Source organism: Protopterus annectens, chromosome 8.part0, assembly GCF_019279795.1.
Source record: "Protopterus annectens isolate FY-2018-M chromosome 8.part0, PAN1.0, whole genome shotgun sequence".
In the NCBI taxonomy this organism is placed as follows: Eukaryota; Metazoa; Chordata; order Ceratodontiformes; family Protopteridae; genus Protopterus; species Protopterus annectens.
Window position 1 is genome coordinate 1,452,213,612 of NC_056741.1, and position 24,407 is coordinate 1,452,238,018.

General features: G+C 39.5%; 1 protein-coding gene across 5 annotated transcripts in view; it reads right to left on the bottom strand.

Moving 5' to 3' along the window:
- The window catches only part of BCO2 (beta-carotene oxygenase 2), a 701,930-nt gene that overhangs the window by 515,454 nt on the left and 162,069 nt on the right, over positions 1–24,407 (bottom strand). For 4 of the 5 annotated variants that reach the window (XM_044081057.1, XM_044081056.1, XM_044081053.1 and 1 more), the window contains exon 2: positions 5,002–5,206. In XM_044081057.1, the coding sequence (XP_043936992.1) occupies positions 5,002–5,206 (205 nt within the window). Of the gene's footprint in view, positions 1–5,001; positions 5,207–23,176; positions 23,375–24,407 lie in introns of those variants that run through there. The other variant, XM_044081054.1, reaches the window with a different exon arrangement.

Sequence of the window (24,407 nt, forward strand, 5' to 3'; positions counted from 1 at the left end):
TGTAGAAACAGTAGGAATAGGACCCAGAATTGTATTTAGGAAAGATAAATCACTAAAACAATACATTGAAAGTCAGAATAGAGAAAGTAAGGGAGCATTAACAAACAAAAAGAGGGGCACATTTAAATGTGTTTTTTTGCACTCAATGCAAACATACTAGAGAAAGACTGGATGATGATTAATGGGTTTAACACTTTGTCTGATTTTCACTGCAATTGCAACACTTCTTATGTAGTTTACCTAGCTTAGTGCCAAGAGTGTGATGTTTTTTACATAGAAAAAACACAATAAAATTTTGTCATAGAATATACAAACATTTTTGGATATAAAAAAAAACACAAGGATTCTAATGCTTTGTTTAGACATTTATCAAAATTTCCTCAACATAGGTATTTATTTTTGGTTTAAATACTGTTACAAAGTCTAGCAGACGGGAGCCTTGCAATGATTTACTAGAGCTGTGTGAACTTAAATTGCAAATTAGATTACATGCTCAAACATCACCAGGTTTGAATAATGGACTGTCACTGGCTAGTGTTTTAAGGTTACGCTCATATAATGTGTAACATTTTTTCTGGTTTATGTGAAATCTGTCTCTTTCTTTTTGTTTTTTCAAGTGTATGTTTCTTTAACAAACTTATTTTGTGGACTCACACAGTGCAAATGATTATTTAACTGGGGGGGGTTTGGATTGGTACTGATTAACTATGTGACTGGGAGAGGAGTTATTTAAATGTGAGCATTTTATTGATTTCTTTATATTCTGATGAAGCCATGGTTACACTCAACGATAGTGCTCAGTATTTGTTTTTACACCATAAAGTTTCCTGTGGTTTTTACTGATGATTTCCGAGACCTGGTTTCTAGCTTAATTTTGGAGTTTTTCAAGGTTCTTGGTTTGTTGTGTCAAGGTATAAACTGTTTAAAAATGGCATGGAAGGGAGGGAGGGATAGGGTAGGAGGAGTAAAATAAACTATTTAGGAATTGCAGAGAGAGGAGAAAAGGAGTGGAGGAGGAGTAAATTGTAAAAAAAAAAGAAGGGCCTCAATGAGATATCAGACAGGTTAAGGGAAAAAAAACATCCATAAAGGGGTAAGAGAATGACAGGGTATCCAAAATGAATGAGTTGTTTCTAAATCCTATAAGGCATTCTGGAACCATGAGTTATCTGATTTATTATCGCAAATAAAACTTTCACTTAAAGTTTCTTTAGGCAAATGCTTAACACAGTTAAGACCACACTTTAAATAACGCATTAAAATGACATGATCAAACACATATTAAATAATTTAACACAACTGAGCAAAGGCATGGAGTTGCCCAAAGTTCTGTTAAAAGAACGCACAAGTCATGTTTTAAGGAACAGATTACAAATATTAATTCAAGAAAAAAATGATAAAACAGGCACTCATCCATGTGTCAAAGGAAGTTTTTGTAAATGCATTACAAGGAGAAAGTATTTAGGAACTCAATAACAAGACAAGAACTTATTTTTAAAACTGTTGCTGATTGTTATAGTAAAAATCTAATTTATTTAGCTACATGCATAAAATGCACTGCATTTTACATAGGAAAGACAAAGAGGAAACAGAAAGACAGGAAAGGAGATCACATGTAGAGCAGCAGGAGGAAAGCAGAGACGAATGCATTGTTTAAGCATATAAGGGATAATGATCAGGAGCATAGTTTTCAAGTCTGTAGTGATACAAACTGCATTAAAAGACTTAAAAGTAGGGGATACAATGGCAGCAACAGAAAATGTTGAATATAAATAGATTAATATGTTCAGAGTACATCCGTTTTCAAGATTAAATAGACAAGTGAACATTAAATCAATATAAAGAATCTGCATAATAAAATAAAGCACTGCATTAACTTGGTTTTGGTTTTAATAGATTTAAATATATATATATATATATATATATATATATATATATATATATATATATATATAGGTCCACTATGAAAATCTTGAACATTAGAATCCCGACGTTCAGACGTTCGAGATTTTGAAATCTCGAAATGCAAAAACAAAAAAAGTTAGACATCACATTGCTGCATGAGGGAAAGCCTCCCTGCACTCCCCAAGTGAGGGACTGCACCCCTACACCCCCTGCTACTTAAATATACCAACTCTGAGATCGCACTACAGTGAAGAGAATGGTAAAGTTACTGTTCCACACTGTTGGGTGATCTCAAATGTTTAACTTCGAGATTTCAAAATTTCGAACATCTGGACATCGGGATTCTGATGTTCGGGATTTTGAGATTTCAAAATTAAGAAGTGGACCTATATATATATATATATATATATATATATATATATATATATATATATATCTAGATAGCTAGATATATGTATATGTATATAATCGCAATGTATTATTTAAAGTGTGGTCTTAACCACATTAAGTACTTGCCTAATGAAGTTTTAAGTGAAAATGTTACTTAAAATAATAAATCTTACTGTTTCAGATAACTTGTGGTTCCTGAACACCCTATTAGATTATATTAAGAACTTGTGATTGTTAAGACAGAGGATTGGGACAGTTTGTTAGTTCCCAGATATATTGGAATATGAGATATTTAGCTACTGAATAAATGGGTTTTATAAAAGAAAGAGTGTTATTCTCATAGGCAATCTGAATCTTCCCGGAGCAAACTGAAAGATTCTGAGCTCCAGGAACCAGATAGGGAGGCGATTGATGTCTTGGCTTGTGAGAGCTGAATAACTGTACTTGCAAAGACAGAATCATGGAGCTGCCCTAACTATGGTGGAGGGGTGATTAGCCATCATTGATCATGCCACTGTATTATTCAGAATGGGAGAGAAGAAGAATCCAAAGACAAAGATGATGTTGTGGGGTTTTAGGGGATGATTATGCTGGGCTGAGGAACAGAGTCAAAGATATGTGACTGGAGGTAAATTAAAGGGTGAACAACACAGGGAAATGGGAGATGCTGAAGGTAAATGGGAGACTGAATATTCTGAGCTATGTTTATCGCTTTGATGATCTAAAATGAGAATAAGAAAAGGCCAGTGTGGTTATACAGGAACATGAAGCTAATGGTAAAGGCTGAAGGCAGGATATACTGTAGGTGAGATGGAGGAAATAGGCAGCTGAAAGACCATAGCACAAGGAAGCAACTAAAAAGTTCAAAAAGAAGATGAGGGTAACCAATGAAAAAATCAAAATGGATATGGCATAAGAGATCGAGAAAGTGAACAGAGATATTTTAGGTATGTAGCAGAAAGGAGGATGGGAGAGAGACCTGACCAGAATGTGTATAGCTGGGAGGGAAGTCATGAAAAGCAAGTAAAAGATGATCAGTTTTATGAAGTAAACAAAGCAGAAGGTGTGATTTTGTGAAAAGAAAGAGGGCAATATGTGAGGGAGGATGCGAAAAGGGAAGTGGTTACCCTGAGTGAGGTGAGGTACATGGGATGGACAGCACGCCTTACAGAGCCCGTCAAAATCTGGTCATTGTGTTGGTAGAGCCCTAATAAAAATCACCAACCAGTACAGAACTGCCTGAAGTCTGAAGGACAGCAAGTACAGTATAATTTTACAATGGAAAGCAGGAAATATCCAGGGAGCTGTAAGCCTGCTAATCTAAAAGCAGTGGCAGGAAAAGTCAAGGAAAGAATACTGTGGCCAGGACTTGTTGCTTCCTTCAAGAAAAATGATCTCTTAAGACAACAGCTAGCATGGTTTCATTGCCACAATCACGTGTAAACTGAACGTGTTCCAGGTTTATAATTTGCTTACAGAAGAACCTTTCCAAGAGAATATCAGGAAACACAAGCTACCTGGACTTCACCAAAGCGTTTGACTCAGTCTCACACAAAAAGCTATTAGGAAAACTGCAAGGTTTGGGTATTAGATGAGGCCTAAGGAAAGGGAATAGTTGATCGGTGGAGACAGAAAACTATAGTGAGAGGATGATATCAGGAATAAGAAAAGAGACTACTAAAAGGGTGTCATAGAGATCAGTCTTGTCCAGTGGTCTTCGCTGTGTTAATTTTAATTAATTAATTTAATAATTTAATTTAATATTTATTTTGTGTCAATCTAATGGAAAAGAGAACAGAATTAACCTCTAAGGAAAGGTGTCAGCTGAGGTTCACTGTAAACAAACCCCTTGAGAAATATTACTTAGGAGAAGAGAACTGATGTGACAGAGCAGTAAAAAGATCCAAGGGCAATGGTCCCATCTGGAGTGGACCACCAGAAGCAGAATGACAGGAACATAACATCAATGAAGAGAATTTGAATGCTGAGTTGTGTACTCCTCAAGATAAACTACACAAGCAAAGACGTATCATCTGGTTATGCTGAGCCTTGCACAAGCAACATCTTAAATACTATGTGCAGCTTTAAGGGACATCAGAATCATGGATGTATTGCAGGAGAAATCAACCAGAATGGTGTGCAGAATTGAAAGTAGGGAGTATAACCAAACAAGAGTAGAGTGGTTAAGAGGTCCATATTATAGAGACCAACTGCTTCAAGCTACTCCCTCAATCTGGCAAAGTTTTTTTCTTCACAGAGAGATTTTTGTATCCATTTAATAGAGTAGTAGAACAAATAGTAGAGATAGACTCTACAGAGACATTCAAGTAGGCTTCTATCAAGAGAATTATTCAAGAAGGCATGGAAAGGTACAGAACAAGAAAGGGACTGATAAAGAGGTAGTACAATTTTAAATGTACTTGTAAGAGAAACAAGGCAAGCTTGCTTCTTCTCCAGCTAAATACATATAGTGGATTCTTCAGTGACTCTGCAATGCAACAGGCAGTGTCTGAAATTTCAATCCTGCTTGAATGTCTACAGCAAAGGAAAAAAAAAACTACGAGCACCTAGTATTCTGTTTCCATATGTAAGCAATTGTGACTTCTTATTCTCCGCTATAATTAGAAAGCATAATTTTATAAGTTAGCAATGGAAAATCAAAGTTGCCAGCAGAACTGTATCAAACTGTAACAAATCACTTCTTACTTGTCTGTTCCAAATTCAAACTTCCCTGGTCCATTTCTAAGGAAGTTGCCTTTTATCCATTTTGGAATTACACCCTTCACCTTTGCAGGTATTGGCTGTGGTGTTTCTTCTACTGTTGTTACAAGGGGTGCTAAGCATTCTAGCCCTTTACGATTTGAGAAGTATACTCGCTGATTTTTTGTTGCTGAAAACAAGTTGTTTAGACCTTTGAAAAATGGAAGCAAAAATTAGTACTGACAGAAATAGTTTTTACTGTAGCAGTGCATAAGAATGAAAGCATCCTGCAAGCTGCCATACCAGAGTAAACATGTCCACTGATCTGAGAAGAGTTTAAGAAGTTGTATATACAGAAACAGTATATTAAATAAAGAAAAAATTGCAAAGTTTGTATTTTGTGTTGGACATATAGAGGATTGTGATTGGAACATCAAAAATAATTCATTCTGTGTTTGAGAAATGGATTTTAGAAATTCAGTTGAGGGCAAAGCTCAAAATGTTTCCTGAATCCATTTCAAGGATACTTAATAAATTATCATTTTAATACATGGGTAGTTTACCAATTAAAACAATATATGTGGCACAGGAATTTGTCTAACACCTCTTAAAGCTCTAGGTTAATTAGAGGTGTACTTCTTTCTGGCTACTGTTTGAGTGGCATTGTGAGCTTTGCATTGTTATAAAATAGTTCTTCATATGTGTAAACCTTGCTGTATCAGACTTACTTACCATCAGTTTTGTAGCACATAGTCTTTTAGTATTACACTGTAATTAGATCATATAGTTCTTTATAAAAGTTGCGGGAAATATTTCTGTTTGGTCCTATTGGAATGCATGTTCTTCTGCTATGTTTTTTTTTCAAAATCTTTTTAAAATATTCAGTCACAGATGTCAGTATTTTGGAATGCATAAGCATGCGTATCACATTAGAGTTCATCAGTGTTAACATGTGGCTTTGTGTTATGATGTCTTCCAGTTTACACTATTTACTATTATACCATGACCCCCCATTAATATTCCAAAACGTGCAAGCTGATTGGTCAGCGTGCACATTGTAAATCGACGTATACTAATGGAAAAAAGGTCTAGTCACCCGAACCTTTTCCATTAGTATAAGTCTTTTTTAAAACACTGTCTCGCTATGTTAAAGGAGTTTAACATAGCACGACAGGTTTAAAAAAGGCAACGGAGATTTCCGTTGCTTTTTTTAAAGCTGTCTTGCTATGTTAAACTCCTTTAACATAGCGAGACAGTGTGTAAAAAGCAATGGAGATCTTGCTTTCTCTGTTGCTTTTTTCAAAACTGTCTCGCTATTTTAAATGGGTTTAGCATAGCGAGACAGCTTTAAAATAAGCAACGGAGATTCTCCGTTGCTTTTTTTAAAGCTGTCTCACTATGTTAAACCCATTTAACATAGCGAAACAGTAAAAAGCAACGGAGATCTTGCTTTCTCCGTTGCTTTTGCCCACAGCTCTGATGTACTGCATAGGCATACGCATGCGCAGTACATCAGAACTGCCGCAGAATACCAGACAGCTGCGGAAGGGCAGCAAGGAGGCATTATACAATGCCATTATTTAAGAAAAGTAATTATTTTTTTTCTTAAATAATGTCATTGTATAATAGTAATAACCCACTTCTGGGTGTGGGTAATGCTGGATTTACCCACGGTTGGCTTTGTTTGGCCACTCGGGCTTTGCCCTCGTGACCAAACCACGCCAACTGTGGGTAAATCCAGCATTACCCACACCCAGGCATGGGTTATTGCTATAATACTCCACTGACTCCACAGGTATTGCTAAACACATTTACACAAACACAGGAAACTTAAAAACATCTAAAACCAAAACAAAGGAAACAAAGTGCCCGAACATAACAACCAGTAAAAATCAAAAGTGGCACTATGGAAGGACAAGTCCAAACACAAAATATATGTATGCGGTGTTAATAAAGTATATATTTTTATTTTGTGTTCGGAGTTGTTCCTTCCATAGTGCCACTTTTGATTTAAACTAAAAAAAAAACATATAAAATTAGTTGTGCAATGAGTTTAATTTACATCAAAGACAACAGCTGTAAAGAAATATATGTATAGAGACCTTCATATGGTTCAGTCTAACATTTCCTTCCACTGCCCACAACAGGAAAGAATCATCAAACATGAAGCATGCAGGTGTTGTCAGAAAGAAGTACTACTTTCAATGGAAATGTCTTTTGTTGAATGTAGTGATTGATTGATTGTATTTTACATTAGCTTACATTTTAGTCAACTTTGTGAGGAACTGCTGGATAGTTTGTTGATTGGGATATATTTTCAAGTACCTTACTTGGGTCACTGTTGAGTGTCATTGTAGTTGCTATATATAAGAAGGGGGGGGTTAAAGACTCCCTCATGTTGGAGGTCTCTGAAGAGGGAAAATCCTTGTATTAATATTTAATTTGCATTTTTATTCATTTCTCAATTATCTGTGTTGAATGATATGATTTGTATGTGTGCTTCATTCTATGTTTCTTGATTTCAGTTGTATATTAGCAGAAACAAAGGAGTTAATTGCTTTAATTCATTTTACACTGAGTGTTTGTAATACACCTCCCCACTTTCCAGAATTTGCAGAATGTCCACATTTTTGCCTCATATATTTGGTCTATTCTCATAAAATGAGTGGTTCCTAGAAAATCATTGAGGGTTGCCCTCACTAAATAATAAGACATTTGAGTTTCAGACTTCATGTTCTTCAAAAAATATGTGCTAATGCAAAACCTGTCAGTATAGCAACTTTCTAAGTTTATGAGAGATTTTTAAAATCTGTAACTGTTTTGGGGCCTCTTCCCCCCATTATTTTTCACTTTGTCCCAGATTCTTACACTTAGACTTTGAGAGGGATGTGTCCAAAATGGAGCCGAGTCAGAGACATCATGGGTATCGCAAGTGCTGTATACAGAAAATAATGTATTTATCATCATATGCAGATTAGCTATAACACATGCAAAGTGTATGCAGATGAGGTTGATATCAGATGCAAATTAGGGCAAATCACAATGTAGCGTGATTCAGATATCTATAAATATAGCACACTGAGGTGCTTCAGGCAGCATGTTTGTGCACTGGTATTTCTTTGTGAATAGAGGAAGAGACTGCATTAAGATGCTAGGCGTAGCATACATATTAGATGGACAACATTTGTTAGGGGTTGTTCTCAGATAGTGCACATATGATAAAGGTGCTGTTCATCTTCCTCTGCATCACACATGGATATGACCATGTATGACATACCATCACCTCCACAATAAGAAAATAATTGAATCCTATCACATGGACAGGGACACCATACAGGAGCTTGTAGACATGTGCCATTTCCACACAAAATCCTGAGATGAATGGAATACCAAGCCCTTTGAACAATAAAGTATATGTAGCAATGATCATCCTTACTATATGGACCTTCCAGGAGCCATTGGGGGACATGGTGGGTGTTTCACAAGCATCTGCTTCATGAACACTGCACAATTTCCTTGGCGTTATGCTGCAGCATGTGGAGATCCCACAGACTGCTGAATCACGAAATACCACTATGTGGACATTCTATGGCATTGTTTATTTACTTGATGTTTTAGCTATCATAGGCTACAACCCCACTACCATTAAGGACCCTCCTCATCCAGACGAATGCTGGTATTTCAACCAGAAGAGTTTCCACTCCATCAACTGCCAGGTGGTTGGTGTTTAGTGTTCGGGGTATTATAGACAATATGTCTCTGTGCTATTCAGTTGTTTCCCATGATTCTCACATCTGGTAAACATCTAACACAGGCCAGAAATTTGAGCAGGGTGATATCCCACAGAAACATTTTACTAGTGTTGCCAGATGTGCCCTGGAGCCATGGTTCTTGATGCCAGTTTGTAACTTACATGATACTGATAAATCATACAGTTCTGTACTGTCTCAGATCTGCAGTATTGTGTAACATTTGTTCAGACCATTGAAAGTCTGTTCCTGTTGCCTACATTTCTTTGGTGGTACACTGCAGTATACTCTGGAGACCTGTAACAAGGGTCTATATTGAATCAGCGAACACTTAAAAAAACGAACGCTGATTCATCAACCCTATATAAGTGAAAGCTTACAATCCTGAACTCCCGGAACAGCGATTTTTTTCCCAGGGAAAAAGAAATTGCTAGACCGGTTTTGGGAGTTTTCCATTTCCTCCACTGTGGTGCGATCTCAGAGTTGGTATATTTAAGTAGTATACTGTTTTAAGATTTTTTTTTTTTTGTGGAACGATTTTTTTCCCTGAGAAAAAAATCACTGTTCCGAGTGTTTGGGATTGTAAGCTTTCATTTAAATAGGGTCGATGAATCAGCGTTTGCTTTTTAAGCGTTTGCTGATTCAGTATAGACCTTGTAACAATAGTTAGTGTCTGTGAAATGCTACACAGCATGGTGGTATGCAGACAGCTAGTACATGGTATCACCACGATGAACCAGGCAGACTGGAGACAGTAGAGGAGGAGGTGTCAGATGTGGAGTTGTCAGAGGAAATGGCTGCAGGGGAACCCCATGCAAGGCTGAGGTGGGCACAATATGCTGCAGCAATAGTAAAGAGGTGGCATCTGTTCAACAAGTAAGGGCTTGACTAGACCTTTACTGCTAGATGCAGTACTAATCCCAGGCTAATCACTACAGTGCATTGACTGGTCATGGCATGCAGCAGACATGATTTACCCAGTGTAACACAGAGGTGGGCAGGGCACATTTGTCATAATATGCCCAGGTGGAGTGGGCACACTGATAAGGGCCAGCAACTGCCACATAGGTGGAAGTGGGGATGGACTAGGAAAGTGAAAGTTATTGTCTGACGTGGCTGGGTGATTGGCAGGAGTTATATATACTGTGTAGGGAGGCAATGGAGCTTCCTGAAGGAAGCAAGTGGCCAGATCTTGTCGGCAGTGGCACAGTATTATTCAGAGGACATAGTAACAGCAGATGGTGGAGCACTTCATGGACACTGATGTGACAACAGTTGTAGGTCCACAAGCAGGATCAATGCTGACTTTGTACAGCCTCAACCATGAGGAGCTCCCCTTTATAGCAGGCACTGCCAGCAGCATAATCTGGCAAGGATGATGTGACTGCCTGCCCATACATTGTGGAGGACCACTATAGAGGCTACTTCTGACAAGGTGGTCCTGTCATGCTACATCAGCATCACGATCAATAGCTGGTAAAGAGGAAGTGGCATTATGTGACCTCAGGGGTCAGGTACACACCAAAGGTCAGGTATCCCAACCTGTGGTGTGTTCCACTGTGGAGACATAGGAGTGGCAGCCATAGGTACAGAACTGGCCCTGAGGAAGTCCCAATGGACACTGAAACTGGCTACCAAGAGGCCATCCAACAACATGAGCAGGTGAATGTACCTCTGTCCTTTTGATCCAGGCTTTCCAGGCCCTTGTTATGTCATCATGTATGCCACATAGTATGCTAATCATTTCTGCCTTTGCATTAGTGGTATTGCTGCCTAGATCACTCACCTGCACATCCATTAATTTATGCCCTATTTGACACCTTGGTTAGGCACTAGGCAGGAGCCATGGTACCAATGTCCACTGGCATGCCACTCCATAGTGTCTTTTTGTGATGCCACTACTCACTGCTGTTGTGTGAGGTAGTGACAATAGTGCATATTGTGCAAGGTTGCCAAGCATTTATTGTTCTTCCATATCCAGAGGAGGGGCAGGGACAGGTTCCACAGCCAGTACAGTTGAATCAGTGGATGTGGGAGGGGGTAGGGTACCCTCCTAGGGTACCATCCATTGTAAAAAGTGTTGACACCGGCACAGTGCTGCCAGACTGTGGCATGACTATGCTGACATCATCGTCCAGCTCCAGTGCTGCATTGAAATCAGGCACGACCTGTTCCACTGAAGTTGATCTTCTGACAAATGATCCTATGAAAAAAAATGTGCCTTCTGTGCACAGTCTGCACGTCCTCCCAGCGGTCATGTCGGTTTCCTGCTGGTGCTCCGGTTTCCTCCCACATTACAAAGACATGCAGTAGGTGGATTGGACAATGTAAATTAGCCATAGATGAGAGTGTGCATGTGAGTGAGTGGTACAAATGAATTACTGAGGCACGGCTAGCCACCCAGCGGTGTAAACTTTGGCTTGAGATGATTGTCACTGCTGAAGTGAAACCCTGACCACATGTGGAAAATGGGAAAAGGGGATGAGGATGGATGGACCTGCATGTGTAAGTGATATTTGACAATCCCATACCCCAAAGTAGCAGCATCACTGCAGAAAATGTTTCCTTACATTTACTGAATCAGTAGAAGGTGAGATATGCTCTTTAATATATAAAATTCCAGAAAATGTGACAAAAAACAGAACAGAAAAAAAATATTTTTGCAGAAATCCCTCCTTTCCCATGTACAAGATTAGTCTCATCCCTTTATATATATATATATATATATATATATATATATATATATATATATATCAACATGGTCTTCATGGCAGCACTACAGTGGAAAAAAAGGAAAAAAAAAATCACAAAGTGTATTGCCAACTTATACAGATCACCACAGTGTGATTGAATGAACCACAATATTCAAACTTACTCTGCATGCCTGAGATTGTACATGCCTCAGTACAGTATAGGCTTGCAGGAAACAGATTACATGAAGAATGAAGATAAATTGACCTTGTGGTGCATGATGCCATGCCTGCATCCCACACATGCCTGTAGGAAAAAGATGGTGGTGTTCATTATCAGAAAACTCATATGAGTGATACGCCATAAGATCTTTCCAGTGTCTCACAATAATACCAACCTTGTGCATCCCCAACAGAGACACGTGCTGTTGCAACTACTCCTCATCCAAGCCTTCAGTTATGTGTATTCCCAAGACAGAGAAACCAAAAAGCACTCTGTCAGTGATGTCAGAACCACACCCATCGCAATCTTCTTCCATGTAACGGTTTGGGCTTTCATACAGGCATGTAGTATCTTGTCAGTATATCTGCAGTGGACCTGTTGTGTCAATCTGTTGTGCTACCAGCAGCATTCATATTTGTAACAAGGTCACAAGGTCCTCAAACACACACACACACACACACACACACACACACACACACACACACACACACACACACACACACACACACACACACACAATGCCAGAAGGCCCTGTCAGTGTTTATAATGTGCCTTCTATGCTCATGTACAGCCTAAAGTAGTGTCTCTGTCTGTGCTACTGAGAACTTATCAAGCTACTGACATGGGTTTGATGCAATTTACATTCTTGTACATGGGGACATATACCTGTCCTCAGTGCCTGGGCCGAAATATAACTACCATCAGCGAGTCTAATTCACCACTCATGTTGTAGAAGTTGCTGCAAGAATCATGCTGTAGAAGTTGCTGCAGGAAGTAACATTCCTGCTCTGCACTGCTTTCATAGGCCTCATCTCCACATCAGTCTGGTTGGGGCAGCTTGAGGATGAAATGTGATGTAACATGCACCCTGTGATCTATCTATATGAATGAACCCCTTGTCGTCCTCCACCCAGCAATACCACCATGTGTCCCACAGAATACATACATAGCCTAAAACATTTAGTAGTTGTACCTCTTCTCCATCCCATCCCCTTCTGTTTGCACATCAGTTGAACTACTGTAGCAGAAGATGTGGAGTTCAACACATCACTCTCACTGCATTTTTAACCAGCATAGTTACTGCAATAATCTCTGTAATTCAGCATTACATCTGGTGGGCTACTAATGAAAGCACCTATGGCCTACCTCCTGACATTCCACATTCCATCCATCCTATGCTGTCATCTCCAGAGTCTGTAGGTTGCTGTTGAGCAGCACTACCTCCAAATAAGGTAAATCTATCTATTCTGCATTCCCACTTGTCTCTAGCATGTGCATCGCCACAGTTGCTGTACAACACTTTTTTACTGCGTAGAACACTGTAATAATCTCTGTTAAAAATCAACTTGCTGTACTTCAGCAAAATCAGTAGCATGATGAGTACAACAGTAGTTACGGTGCCTTTTATTGCACTATTCCTGGACTTATAATGCAGCAATTATTCTAATGAAATACATTTGGTGAAATGTTTCTGAATCACACATGATGCAGCAAATTAGCTCTGCAATGCTACTGAGCTCATGCCTGTCTAGGTTGTTGTGTTATATCCTGCTGTCAGGGTCATCAGCCTATATAGGCATGACTGGACAGCATTGCAATGATATCTAGAACATCGCCAGGCTACTATGCTGTAATTGTTTTTGCAGAAGTGGGCTACTGTATACATCTGGCACATATCTGTCATCCACCTCCACACGTCTGTTATGTCCATAGTAGTGCACATTAACTTTGGACTACATGATACTTTTGTACTCTCTATTAATGTGCATCACATGGTTTCCATGATGCATGTTAATGTAATTCAGCTACCATTTCCCTTCAGGTACCATCCTGGAAAGTGGTTATGGCTTCTGGAAGGGATAACATTTGAATAGCTTCAGAGTGGTGGAGCAGGGAGACAAAGATGTTTTCCCACCTGCAGCATCTGTAACACTGGGAGTGCTTGCTGGGGGACTTTTTGTGGCTCCCAGTACAAGGTATATGCCTGCCACTGTTTTGACAGCAGTGTGTGATACAACAGGCATCACCTGTTCTGGTGAGCAGTCCCAGCATTAGTACAGCAACCTGAAGAGGTACCACACTGAGCTTCTCTGCCTATTCTAAAGAAGAGGTTAGGGAGAAGGTGCCTGAGTACTACAGTTTGTACACCTACCTAATAACTGCTTTACAAAATTAGGTCTTATTGTACACCTATACATAGTTACTGAAGGTCATAGGTATTCTTTATTTTTTCCTTTCTGTTTTGTGTCTTCAACACCTGGTAAAATTCAGGAGTATAGAATAACCTGACAGATGAGACAAGCATGTTTATCTAGGTGTCAGAGTATGTATGTATGTAGAATTGTTGTCACACCTGTATATGTTTGCCTCACCTTATTAGTTGCCCAGATTTTCCATGCTGTTAATTAACTTGCTTATAGTTTTGTTTTGCTTTATGTTCATAGGTTCATAGGTTCATAAGTAGGTACTAGGCTATCTGCCTGAAGGCATTTATAAGCCTAGCCAGAATGTGTTGACTTTCACCGCCCCCTTAGATTAGTACCCTGTGCCTCTGTCCAGCAGAGCCACTGAAGTGATCCCCAGGGTAAACTTTCTGTTTCCCATCCACTCATCAAGGTTTCTCTTGAAGAGTGCTAACGAGGAGCTCTGTCTAATGTAGATTGGAATCTTGTTCCAAAGCATGGGAAGTCTCTGGGGCAGGAATCTATCCCTCCCGCATGTCTTATTTATTGTTGTGGTGAGGTTTAGATCCCTAGAGCATGTGGCTCGAGGGGATAAGGTTTTCTTTAGGAGGAGCATGCCCATCACTTCTGGGTTGGACATAGCCTTGTATGTCAGACAGAGATCACCTCTGAGCAGGCGATATGCAACCGAGTACAGCTGGATATTCTTCAGTCGAGCTGTATAGGGCATCTGTTTGAGGCCAGTGATCCTCTTGGTGAGGTACTTCTGTGGTCTTTCCAGCTGTTGCAGGTGTCTTATAAGGTACATCCCAAATGGGGTGTTGTACTCTATGATGGGTCTGATGAGTGATGAGTAGAGGGGCATAATGACCTTGTTTGATCTGGATGCAAACCCTTTTGTGATTAGGTGGGCCACATAGAAGGATTTTCTAACCACTTTGGCAATGTGATTATCAAAGGAGAGATTACTATCTACTTGGGTCCCCAGATCCCTTATTACATTTTCTGTATTTAGGGGACTACCACCTATGTGGTAGTTTGTGGGTACTTTGTTATTTCCAAAGGGAATAACTATGCACTTTTTGGCATTTAGCTTGAGGCCATGATTTTGACACCAGGTATCCATCTCAGTGAGACCCTTTTGGAGGATGTCTGTGTCAGCCGGTGAGTTAATTATAGCCCCTAGTTTGCAGTCGTCTGTGAACTTGGTCAGCCATAGTCCTCCTGTGCTTGTCTGTACCTCTGAGAAGTATATGCTGAACAGGAGGGTTCCTAGGATTAAGCCCTGGGGAATGCCACTTGTAACCGGTTTAGAGTCAGACCTAGCTCCCACAACTCTCACCATGTGGGTTCTGTCCATGAGCCAATTGGCAACCCATCTTGTGACATAGGGGTTTATGTTCAGGCTGGTGAGCTTGTCTATAATACCAGAATGGGGAATGGTGTTGAAGGCCTTTGCGAGGTCTAGGTAGGCTGTGTGCACCACCTTTCCCTCGTCTATAGCCTTGGTAACTGTCTCAAGTTTCAGAGGCATGATCTGCCCTTAACAAAGCCAAACTGGGTAGGTTCCAGTGTTTGGAAGTTCCCAATGTCTCTGTTATTGAGTTCCATGATGATACGCTCCATAGCCTTGCAGACCAAGCTAGTCAGGCTTATAGGGCAATAGTTCCTGGGGTATGTTGTGGCTCCACCTTTCTGGAGTGGAATAACCATTGTGTGCACCACTCTATGGGTACATAGCCTGTGGAGAGGCTGAGTTTGAACAGTGTGTTTAGTTGAGGGGTTAGTTTGTCTTTGAGCTCGTGTAGGATGTAGCCTGGGACCCTGTCCGGTCCCATTTATGCTGTGTTTTTGGCTTTGGAGAGGGCTATTTTAAACTGAGTGTCTGTGATTTCAGGGGGTCTACATTCTTCTGGTATGGTTATGGGCCCTTTTGGGGGTGAGAGGGGGGTGAAGTTTGCACTGAACCTGTCTGTCAGGATGTTGGCAATATTGTTTGGTTCAGTGTATTTTGTGCCATTCTGCACTAACTCCAAGCAGATCTGAGCATTGCCACTTAGATTCTCTAAAGAAAGCCTTGTGGTTATCTATGGAGTCCTTGGCAAGTTTTCTTTCAAAGCTCGCCTTGGACGATTTTATGAGAGATCATAGTTTCTTGCTGATACTGATCAGGGATGTCTTCCCTTCTTGGGATTGTACACTTTTCTGTACTAGTTTCCTCCTTCTATTGTACAGCTTGTTTATGGCAGGGGTCCACCAGACTGGTTTCTTTTCTTAGGGGAGTGAGTCTTGTTTTTTCTTGGGACAGCATGATCCATGCATTCTTGTAGGTGTCTGTAGAATGAATTAGTAAAGGATTTTACAGCTTGGACAGCGTTATCCTTTAGCATGGGGGCTTTGAAACTTTCCACCTCCATCTTAAGTAATGTGAAGATTGCTTTTGAAAAGTTTTTCATGGTGGTTTCCTTGTCCGGGGGTGGAGGTAGAATGTGGATATCCAAAGTGATTTGTTTATGGTCAGATCTAACCAGCGAGGGGTTGACCTCCAGTGTGGAACACTGGTCGCCCATGTTGGTGATGACCTGGTCTAATATGTTGTCACCTCTGGTGGGAGTGTTGACCAGTTGTTCCAGGGCATTTGAGTTTATAAATTCCAGGAAATGTTGGGCAAGGGAGTTAGTACTTCAATAGTTCTCCCAGTTAATGTTTGGGTAGCTGAAATCACGCAATATTAGGGTGTTTGGTAAGACCTATATATTACCCAGTGTTTCCAGAAATGTGGAATGGGGGTCCTGGGACATGGTGGTTGATCTGTAGCAAGCTACAATTTGAATTGCAGTTTTGCCCATTGTTAGTTGCATGTGGATAATCTCTGAAGCATCGTGCTGTGCCACTAACCTGGAGGTGTGGGTATTCTTGATGAATATGGATACTGTCCCGCCTTTTGTTTTACGGTCTGGGTTCTGTGGCCGAAATGTATGGTATGAGTTGTAGCCTGGTAGTGCTTAGGTGCTATCTGGAGCCTTAAACCAGGTTTCTATTACTACACATATATCGATTTTCTCCATACTGAGGAGTGCCTCGAGTGTGTGCATTTTGAGGTTTAGACTTCTGGCATTGAGTAGTATCACCCTCATATTTTTGTTACTTGTGCTATTTACAGCGGTGGGTTTGTCTTTTGAGCCTTGCCTAAAAAAGGCACTATGGGGGTGGCAAGAGCCTTGGCCAGTATTCGAAAGCCTAAGGGTGACAGGTGCAAGCCATCTCTAGCAAAGCAGCGTGGCTTGTTGAGCATGTCATCCCAGGCAGTCAGACTCTGGATCCCCTTTGAATGACACCAGAAACTTAGCCAATTGTTGAAATTGATAATTTTTTCTTTATACCATTTATGTGCCATATAACTACTAAATCCAAGTGTAACTGTGATACTGCCTTACTACTGTCAGGTATCTTTGTATTACACAATGGGTGTAGCAGCACAATTAAGGGTGTATGTATCTGTGTGGTAATTTCCCAGATGACACCATTCAGTGCCTTGTACTTGTGTGACCATCATGCAGGTATTGCACACTGCCATTGTTGACCTGACATGTTGTACCATATGACTGCCCATGACTGTACCAGGTACACCAAATACACCTGGCATACTATGGGCATGGGACTGTAGGTCTGTCACATAACTATGCACTTGGTTTAATGTTTACTAAGTGCATTACTGCCACAGGGTATTTCATGGTGTATTCTTGACATTCTACAGTGCAAGATGTGGTCTCTGGCCACCTACCATGCACCCCTACATTTGTCACACTGCATATACTACATTCTCATACAGTATCACCTTCTCAGAGCTATGCAGTTCAGTTATGTAGTTTATTTCTGCCTGTTTTTGATGCCCATTGCATGCACACAGGTTGGCAGTCATGCACAGTGCCACTGTCCTATGGCTTACCTCCCGTCTTATCCTACCTTGCAGTCCACTTACTTTTGTAATACATGTGCGCAAAACTTCTATATTGTTTTTCTGTTACTCTCACTCACTTCACTACATTTTTCCTCCTTCCAAGGTATGTAGTGCAAAAAGGTATAGCACAACCTACTGATCATTGTTTTTTTTGTTTGCTTTTCTCTTTATTACTGTTATCTTCTTCATCTTATTATTTTTCCTTTGTAGTTTTTTTTCTGTCCATTAACATTCATTCTCTCCATTTACATTCATGTTTTATGCAGTGTCAGTCAAGGAGCTGAATGTGGTACAGTACCATCCACTGAAACCTGCACCTTCCTCAACACCACTAGCTGGGAGTCCTGTAGTCTCCAGGCTGGCCTTTCTGCAGGGCTGGCAGCATTTATCCTTTAGGCATATTTGTAATTGGTGTCTGGAGCTCCTTCTCTGTTGGAAGGGAATGGAAGCTACTCACTCTCTGGTGTCACCAGGGCATCTCCTTGGGTCATTTGGTAGAAGGTGGAAGAGCTGGAGAGGTCAATGCTAGAGTGACAACTTGATCCTGAATTAGCACCCTGGCATATTTTTCCATGTGACTTGCAGAGTCACACAGTTGCATGGTCCTGTTGTCCTGACCACAGGGCAATTAGTGGTTGTGCCCAGCCATGAGGACAATCAGGTAGGTGTCTGATTTATGTTGGAATTTGCAGTATATATATATATATATATATATATATATATATATATATATATATATATATATATATATATATATAAATATATATATATATATATATATATATATATATATATATATATATATATGTGTGTGTGTGTGTGTGTATACGTATATATTTATAATTCTAATAAGAAAACCTTAATGGTACAAATAAAAGGCTTACTAATTCAGGCATTCTAGTACCAAAGCTCATGGCAGTAAATCCAAAAGAGCCCACATGGAAATCATTCTTCCCATAGCAAAGAATGGTAGTTTTATTACCAAATGATGAGTGATTTTGCCCTATGTGTAGGTCTTTATCAAATTTATTTTGTCCATTCAAAAGGCACTGTATGCATTTACCATTTAATCTACATTAGTACAATGAGGGACTTGCCTGCAAATACAGCTTATTTAAGTCAAAGCTTACCTTTTGTCAACTAGTATTTGAGTAAATAACATTGTATCTGTTTTTTCTATACTGTATTTCATTTTATTGTATTACATTCATTTGTTTAGACGTCCTGTTCGATTCTCAGCTAGAGTGTCTTCTGTGTGGAGACATGCGTGAATGGGCGTACCTTCGTTGAAGGTTGTGCGTCAGGGCCGGCAACTCGGCATGTAAAAATCTACTGCCAATCATTAGCAGACCGGAGTTTTGCTGTGGCGACCCCTAACTGGAAAAAGCCGAAAGACACAACAACATTCATTTGTTTAGAGCTCAAAATGAGATGTCAACACTACAATAAACTTGAGCTAGATTCTGAATGATTTTCTCACATTCTTAAAACTGAATAATTAGACTTCTTGAAACACAAGCAGTTCCCATTGCTGGTGCATTTTCCTAAAAAGAAAAAAGTACTTTTTGAGTACTCTGCATTGGAAGGATTTGATACCGCAGAAGCATTTCATGGTGAGCTGTGGTATGTTGACATCAGATGTGGCTAAAGCTGTACTCAACATCCACTGGTGGAAAACACTAAACTACTGCAAAACATTTCAGAAGGTGAAAATGGATTGCATGAAAAATTTATATTGACAGATGCATGTTCTGTTCTAAGGTTGGAAAACTGATGGATATTTGGAAACCTCAGTGGTTTTATTTTCCAGCATCAGAGATGTGATTATCTTGGTAGGCAATCATAGCTCGGCTGCTGAAAATATGACAAAGAACACTGATTTCACTAGTGAAGCTAAATCCTTTGAAAGCAGATGTTCTACAGAAGATTCACCAATATCACAACTTAATATCTAGATATTAAAATGTACTTTTTGGTAATGCAGCAAACAAGAATGAGTGGAACTACAAAATTTTAAGACAGAAAGGATCCACAATGGCAACAAGTACCGATGAGTTATTTAGTTTTCTTGTTGTCAGATATAATTTAACTGCAGATTTAAAATCACCACAAGTCAACTAAATAGTGTACTGAAGGATGATTTACTTGTTTAAAGTAAAATGCAGTTCAACTGCAAAGTTAGAGTCATAAAAAAATCATCTGATTTGGGTGGGTTCATTGAAAAGAAACAATCACATTTCAGGTCATTATCCTATGGTTATGAGAACGGTGGCCATCCAGGATAGCTGATCTGCACAGGATTTTACTTTTTATTATTTTGTCACTTCAGACCCTGTTGCATAACCTTCCTATGAACAGTATTTTCATATTTTCAGTGAGTGAAGATCTCTACAGTAAAAGTATTATTGTTGGTAATTGGTCTGGCTCATTACTCTATAAGAAGACTGCTTACTACCCAGTTCATAACATAATAAAACAGTTAACCTACCTATGGTTGCCCAGACTTCTTCAACTGAAGTATATATTTCTTTAAGTCAAATTAAAACAGCTGTCAGTATGACTAATGTTAACACTGACAAGCCTCCTATATGTTATACCGGGTCTATCTTAGTACATCGACAGTGCAAAATAAAGTCACAGCACGGACGCTAGAACATCGACAAGGCAGAAGACCGACGGAGGAAGACAAGAACACTGCGATGGGGAAAGGATGTGTAAGTATGCTGCTGGTGTTCTGTAGGGGGTTGGTGTTTTGTAGGTGGGATAAGTGAGTTAGGTTAGAGGCGGGTTTAGTGAAGTGTCGCAGTAAGAAGTAGGTAAGTTGGTGTTTTGTAGGGGTAGGGGTGGGATAAGTGAGTTAGGTTAGGGCGCCGTTAGGTGAGTGTGTTAGGGTTGTGGATAGTTGTGTATGTATGGGTTAGTGTTCGTTTGTAAGGATTTTGGTGTGCTTGTGTGTGAGTGTTGGATAGGGATGTGTTTTGTTTGTTGGTATGATGTGTCGGGTGTATGCGATGTCGTGTTTGTGAACTGTCGATCTTCTGGCGTCGGTGAAATGTATGTCGATGTTCCGGTGTCAGTGAATTCGTTGTCGCTATTTTGAATTGTCGATGTACTAAGGTAGATCCGTTATACCATATTGAATTAAAACCTGTTCCATGACACAGAATGTGTCTTCCAAAATACTTACTGTCTACTTACATATGGGGAGTATAAAACTGTTAGACTTCGCAACAATTAGAGTTTAAAATGGTTTACAGAATGATACATGGCTGTTTTGTTATTTATGATAAGGGTAAAATAAATCATTAAACTTGATCATAATTATTCTAGATTGTTCTGCAGTATAAATGCAGTTCATTTTATCATGCTAAATAAAGTACCAATACATCTTTAAAACACTGTGACATCCATATCATATATGACACCACATTAATAATGATTGTTAATAACCTTATAAAAAGAACATGTTCTGTAAAACACATTTCATACTAAAGCAAAACTGTAAGTCTAATTTGTAAAAAAAAGATAATAACTGTTTTTATATTTGTTCAATACCTTAGCATTATTAAGAGATACACGGCAAGAACACTTGTCCATCTACCTACTTAACTGAATAAACTACTTGAAACTTCAACAAGGCATATTTATTCCTCACACAGGGAGGCTATCAGAGAGAGAGTCTCCTAGATCTGCTAGCTAAAGTGATTTTGTCTGGACAAATCCTTTGTACTCTGTTTCTTGTTAATTCTGACTGTCATCCACTGAGTCATGGGTGGGATACTAGACTTGACTCAATCCTTCTGGAATACCTCTGTTTTCATTATTAAGAGATGGTGACATCTGTAATTCTGCAACACAGTATGATACACAACAACTGATTTTTTATGTCATCCAAAAATGTAATTAAATAATCTAGTCCTGATTCCACTGAATCAGTTTAAACTACACAATTTATACAACTGTCATGTTCAAGTTGCTGCCTAGTTGAGTAACAAACCTGTGCAGTATTCTACTTAATCTAAAGATTCTTCGAGAGAGAAATAAGCAGATTATCAATAAACTATTTAAAGTCTGCATGTGCTGGCAAAGGAAATTGGCAAATGTCAGCAAGGATTATTTTAAATACAGTTTATTTAATTAAGGGATTAAGTATATATCATTGCTGCATGTTTACTGACACAGGTCATGCTACAGGAAAGCTATTAATAGCCAAATCTGCTGCTGTAAGAATTAGAGAGAAATACTTAAGAGTTGTATACTTCTCAACTGGTAACCTCCTCAAAAGAAAGTGCTATGCAGCCTGACACTGCTAAAAATATAACAGAGCAGTTCAATATTTTAAGAGAATCTATGTGAAAAATCGCATTTGCTTTTATTTTAGCTTACTGTCTCTTACCGATCTACTCTCAGTTATATCAAGAATTTCTGTGTTAACATTTTGAAGGATAACTACACTTTAAGCATAACAGTTCTGATCAGAGAAGATCAGTTAATTCTTCAAGAAGTTATTTGATTGTTATTAGGTGGGCTGGTCTATGGACCTTCTCAGCCATAGGCCAAGCCAGATATGGGCAAAGATAAATATGTTTGTGATAGCCTCTTTACCCCAGGCCAGTAATCAAGGAGCCTGTATCCTCACCACTGACACCAGTGAGAGATGGTCACCAAAAACAGAAATGAATTTACACAGAATTTTCAGATGCAGCTCTGCATCAAGCACAATTTCCTCCAAGAGCACACAGGGAACATGGTCCAGACCTGGGACTGGACTCTCTGTCTCTACAGATCACAAACAGGACTCACTTTTGAACACTGTGTCCAAGTTCTAAGTAGCTGGCATACCCACACCTGGGTATTTGATTTTCAGACACACACACACACACACACACACACACACACACACACACACACACACACACACACACACACACACACACACACTCCTGAGAATGGCTGGTACAGATTTACTAGCTGTACCCCTTCTGCCAGGACTATAAGGTAAGTATGTTTCTATCAGGCAACCACTCTCAGGCTCTTACAAGAGTATCCAATTATACTGAGTAAAATCAGTACTAATATAAATGGCAAACTGTAACCATAGTGTAATCACATACACCTTCATCTGCCTTGCATCTATGCTCACAAAACTTTTCAGTAAGCTTCAGGTGTGACTTTATAACAGTTCAATAAACTGTGTTTCACTCTATCATAGTTTAAACAGTCAGTATCAGATAATTTAAAAAACAGCATTTACAGCTTTACCATGGATAAGGGGGTCAGGAAGTGTACACAGAGCTCTTGGTCAACATTATACTGTTTACATACTCTTTCAAATATATGTATAAAGCTATCAAAATCATTCCCTTCACAATTACCTCCATGACCCTGATGAAGGGTCAGCATTTTCTTCTCATTCTCTAGCTGCTTCTCCTTTTCTTCACCCTCCAAGTGCAGCAGTCTCTCTTCGATCTCCAAATGCTGTAGTCTCTCTTTGGTCTCCAAATGTCTCAGTCTCTCTTCGGTTTCCAAACATTGCAGTTCATGCTGATGCTGCTTCTCCTTGTCTTCAGTCTCATGTTGACACTGCTTCTCCAGTCCTTTGGCTTCAAGCACTTTGGCCAACTGGTTCTTTGCCAGCTTAGCATAATCCTCTGCTGACATCTTTCCTGCTTTCCCTGACTAAACTCAACTAACAAAATAAATAAAACTGTTGTGAAAATGAAACTCTGAATGTTTACCTTGTGGCTGTTGGAGTACACACACCTTCAGTTATAACTGCCCAGAGGCTGCTGAAGTTCAGTTAATATCCCACCACTCTGACACCAACATGTGATGGCTTCTAACCCCGGGCTAGTAATCAAAGATCCTCAATCCTCACCACTGACACCAGTGAGAGATGGTCACTAAAATCAGGAATGGATTTGCACAGTATTTTCAGATGCAGCGCTCTGCATCAAGCACAGTTACCCCCAAGAGCACACAAGGAACACGCCCCAGATGTGGAACTGGGCTCTCTGCCTCTCCAGGTCCTAAACAAGACTCACTTTGGAGCACTGTCCCATTTCCAAGTATCTGACACACTCACACCTGGGTATGTGATTGTTTTACACACACACACACACACACACACACACACACACACACACACACACACACACACACACACACACACACTCCTGGGAAAGACAGGTACAGATTTACTAGCTGTACCCCTTCTACCCAGGCTATAAGGTGACTACTCTGCCACCAGTCAACCACTCTCAGCCTCTTACAAGGGTATCCAATTATACTAAATAAAATCAATACTAATATAAACAGTAGAGTGTAACCAGAGCAGCAAGGCTATTCAGAGTGGCCACATCATCACTAAAATAAGCACAAGTACTCTCAAAATGTTAAACGTATTCACTAAAAGACCAGCCACAATGAAAGGTAGAAAGAATATTTAACAAAAAAAAAAAAAATAGAAAATGTAAGAATCCTAAATTATTAAGTACAATAAACACCAGAGTTTCAGTAACAGGAGAAATAAAAAATAATACAGCTGGACAGATCTGAACAGATGCAGAAAAACAATACTTAACTAATCTCACTGTATTTCCTGAC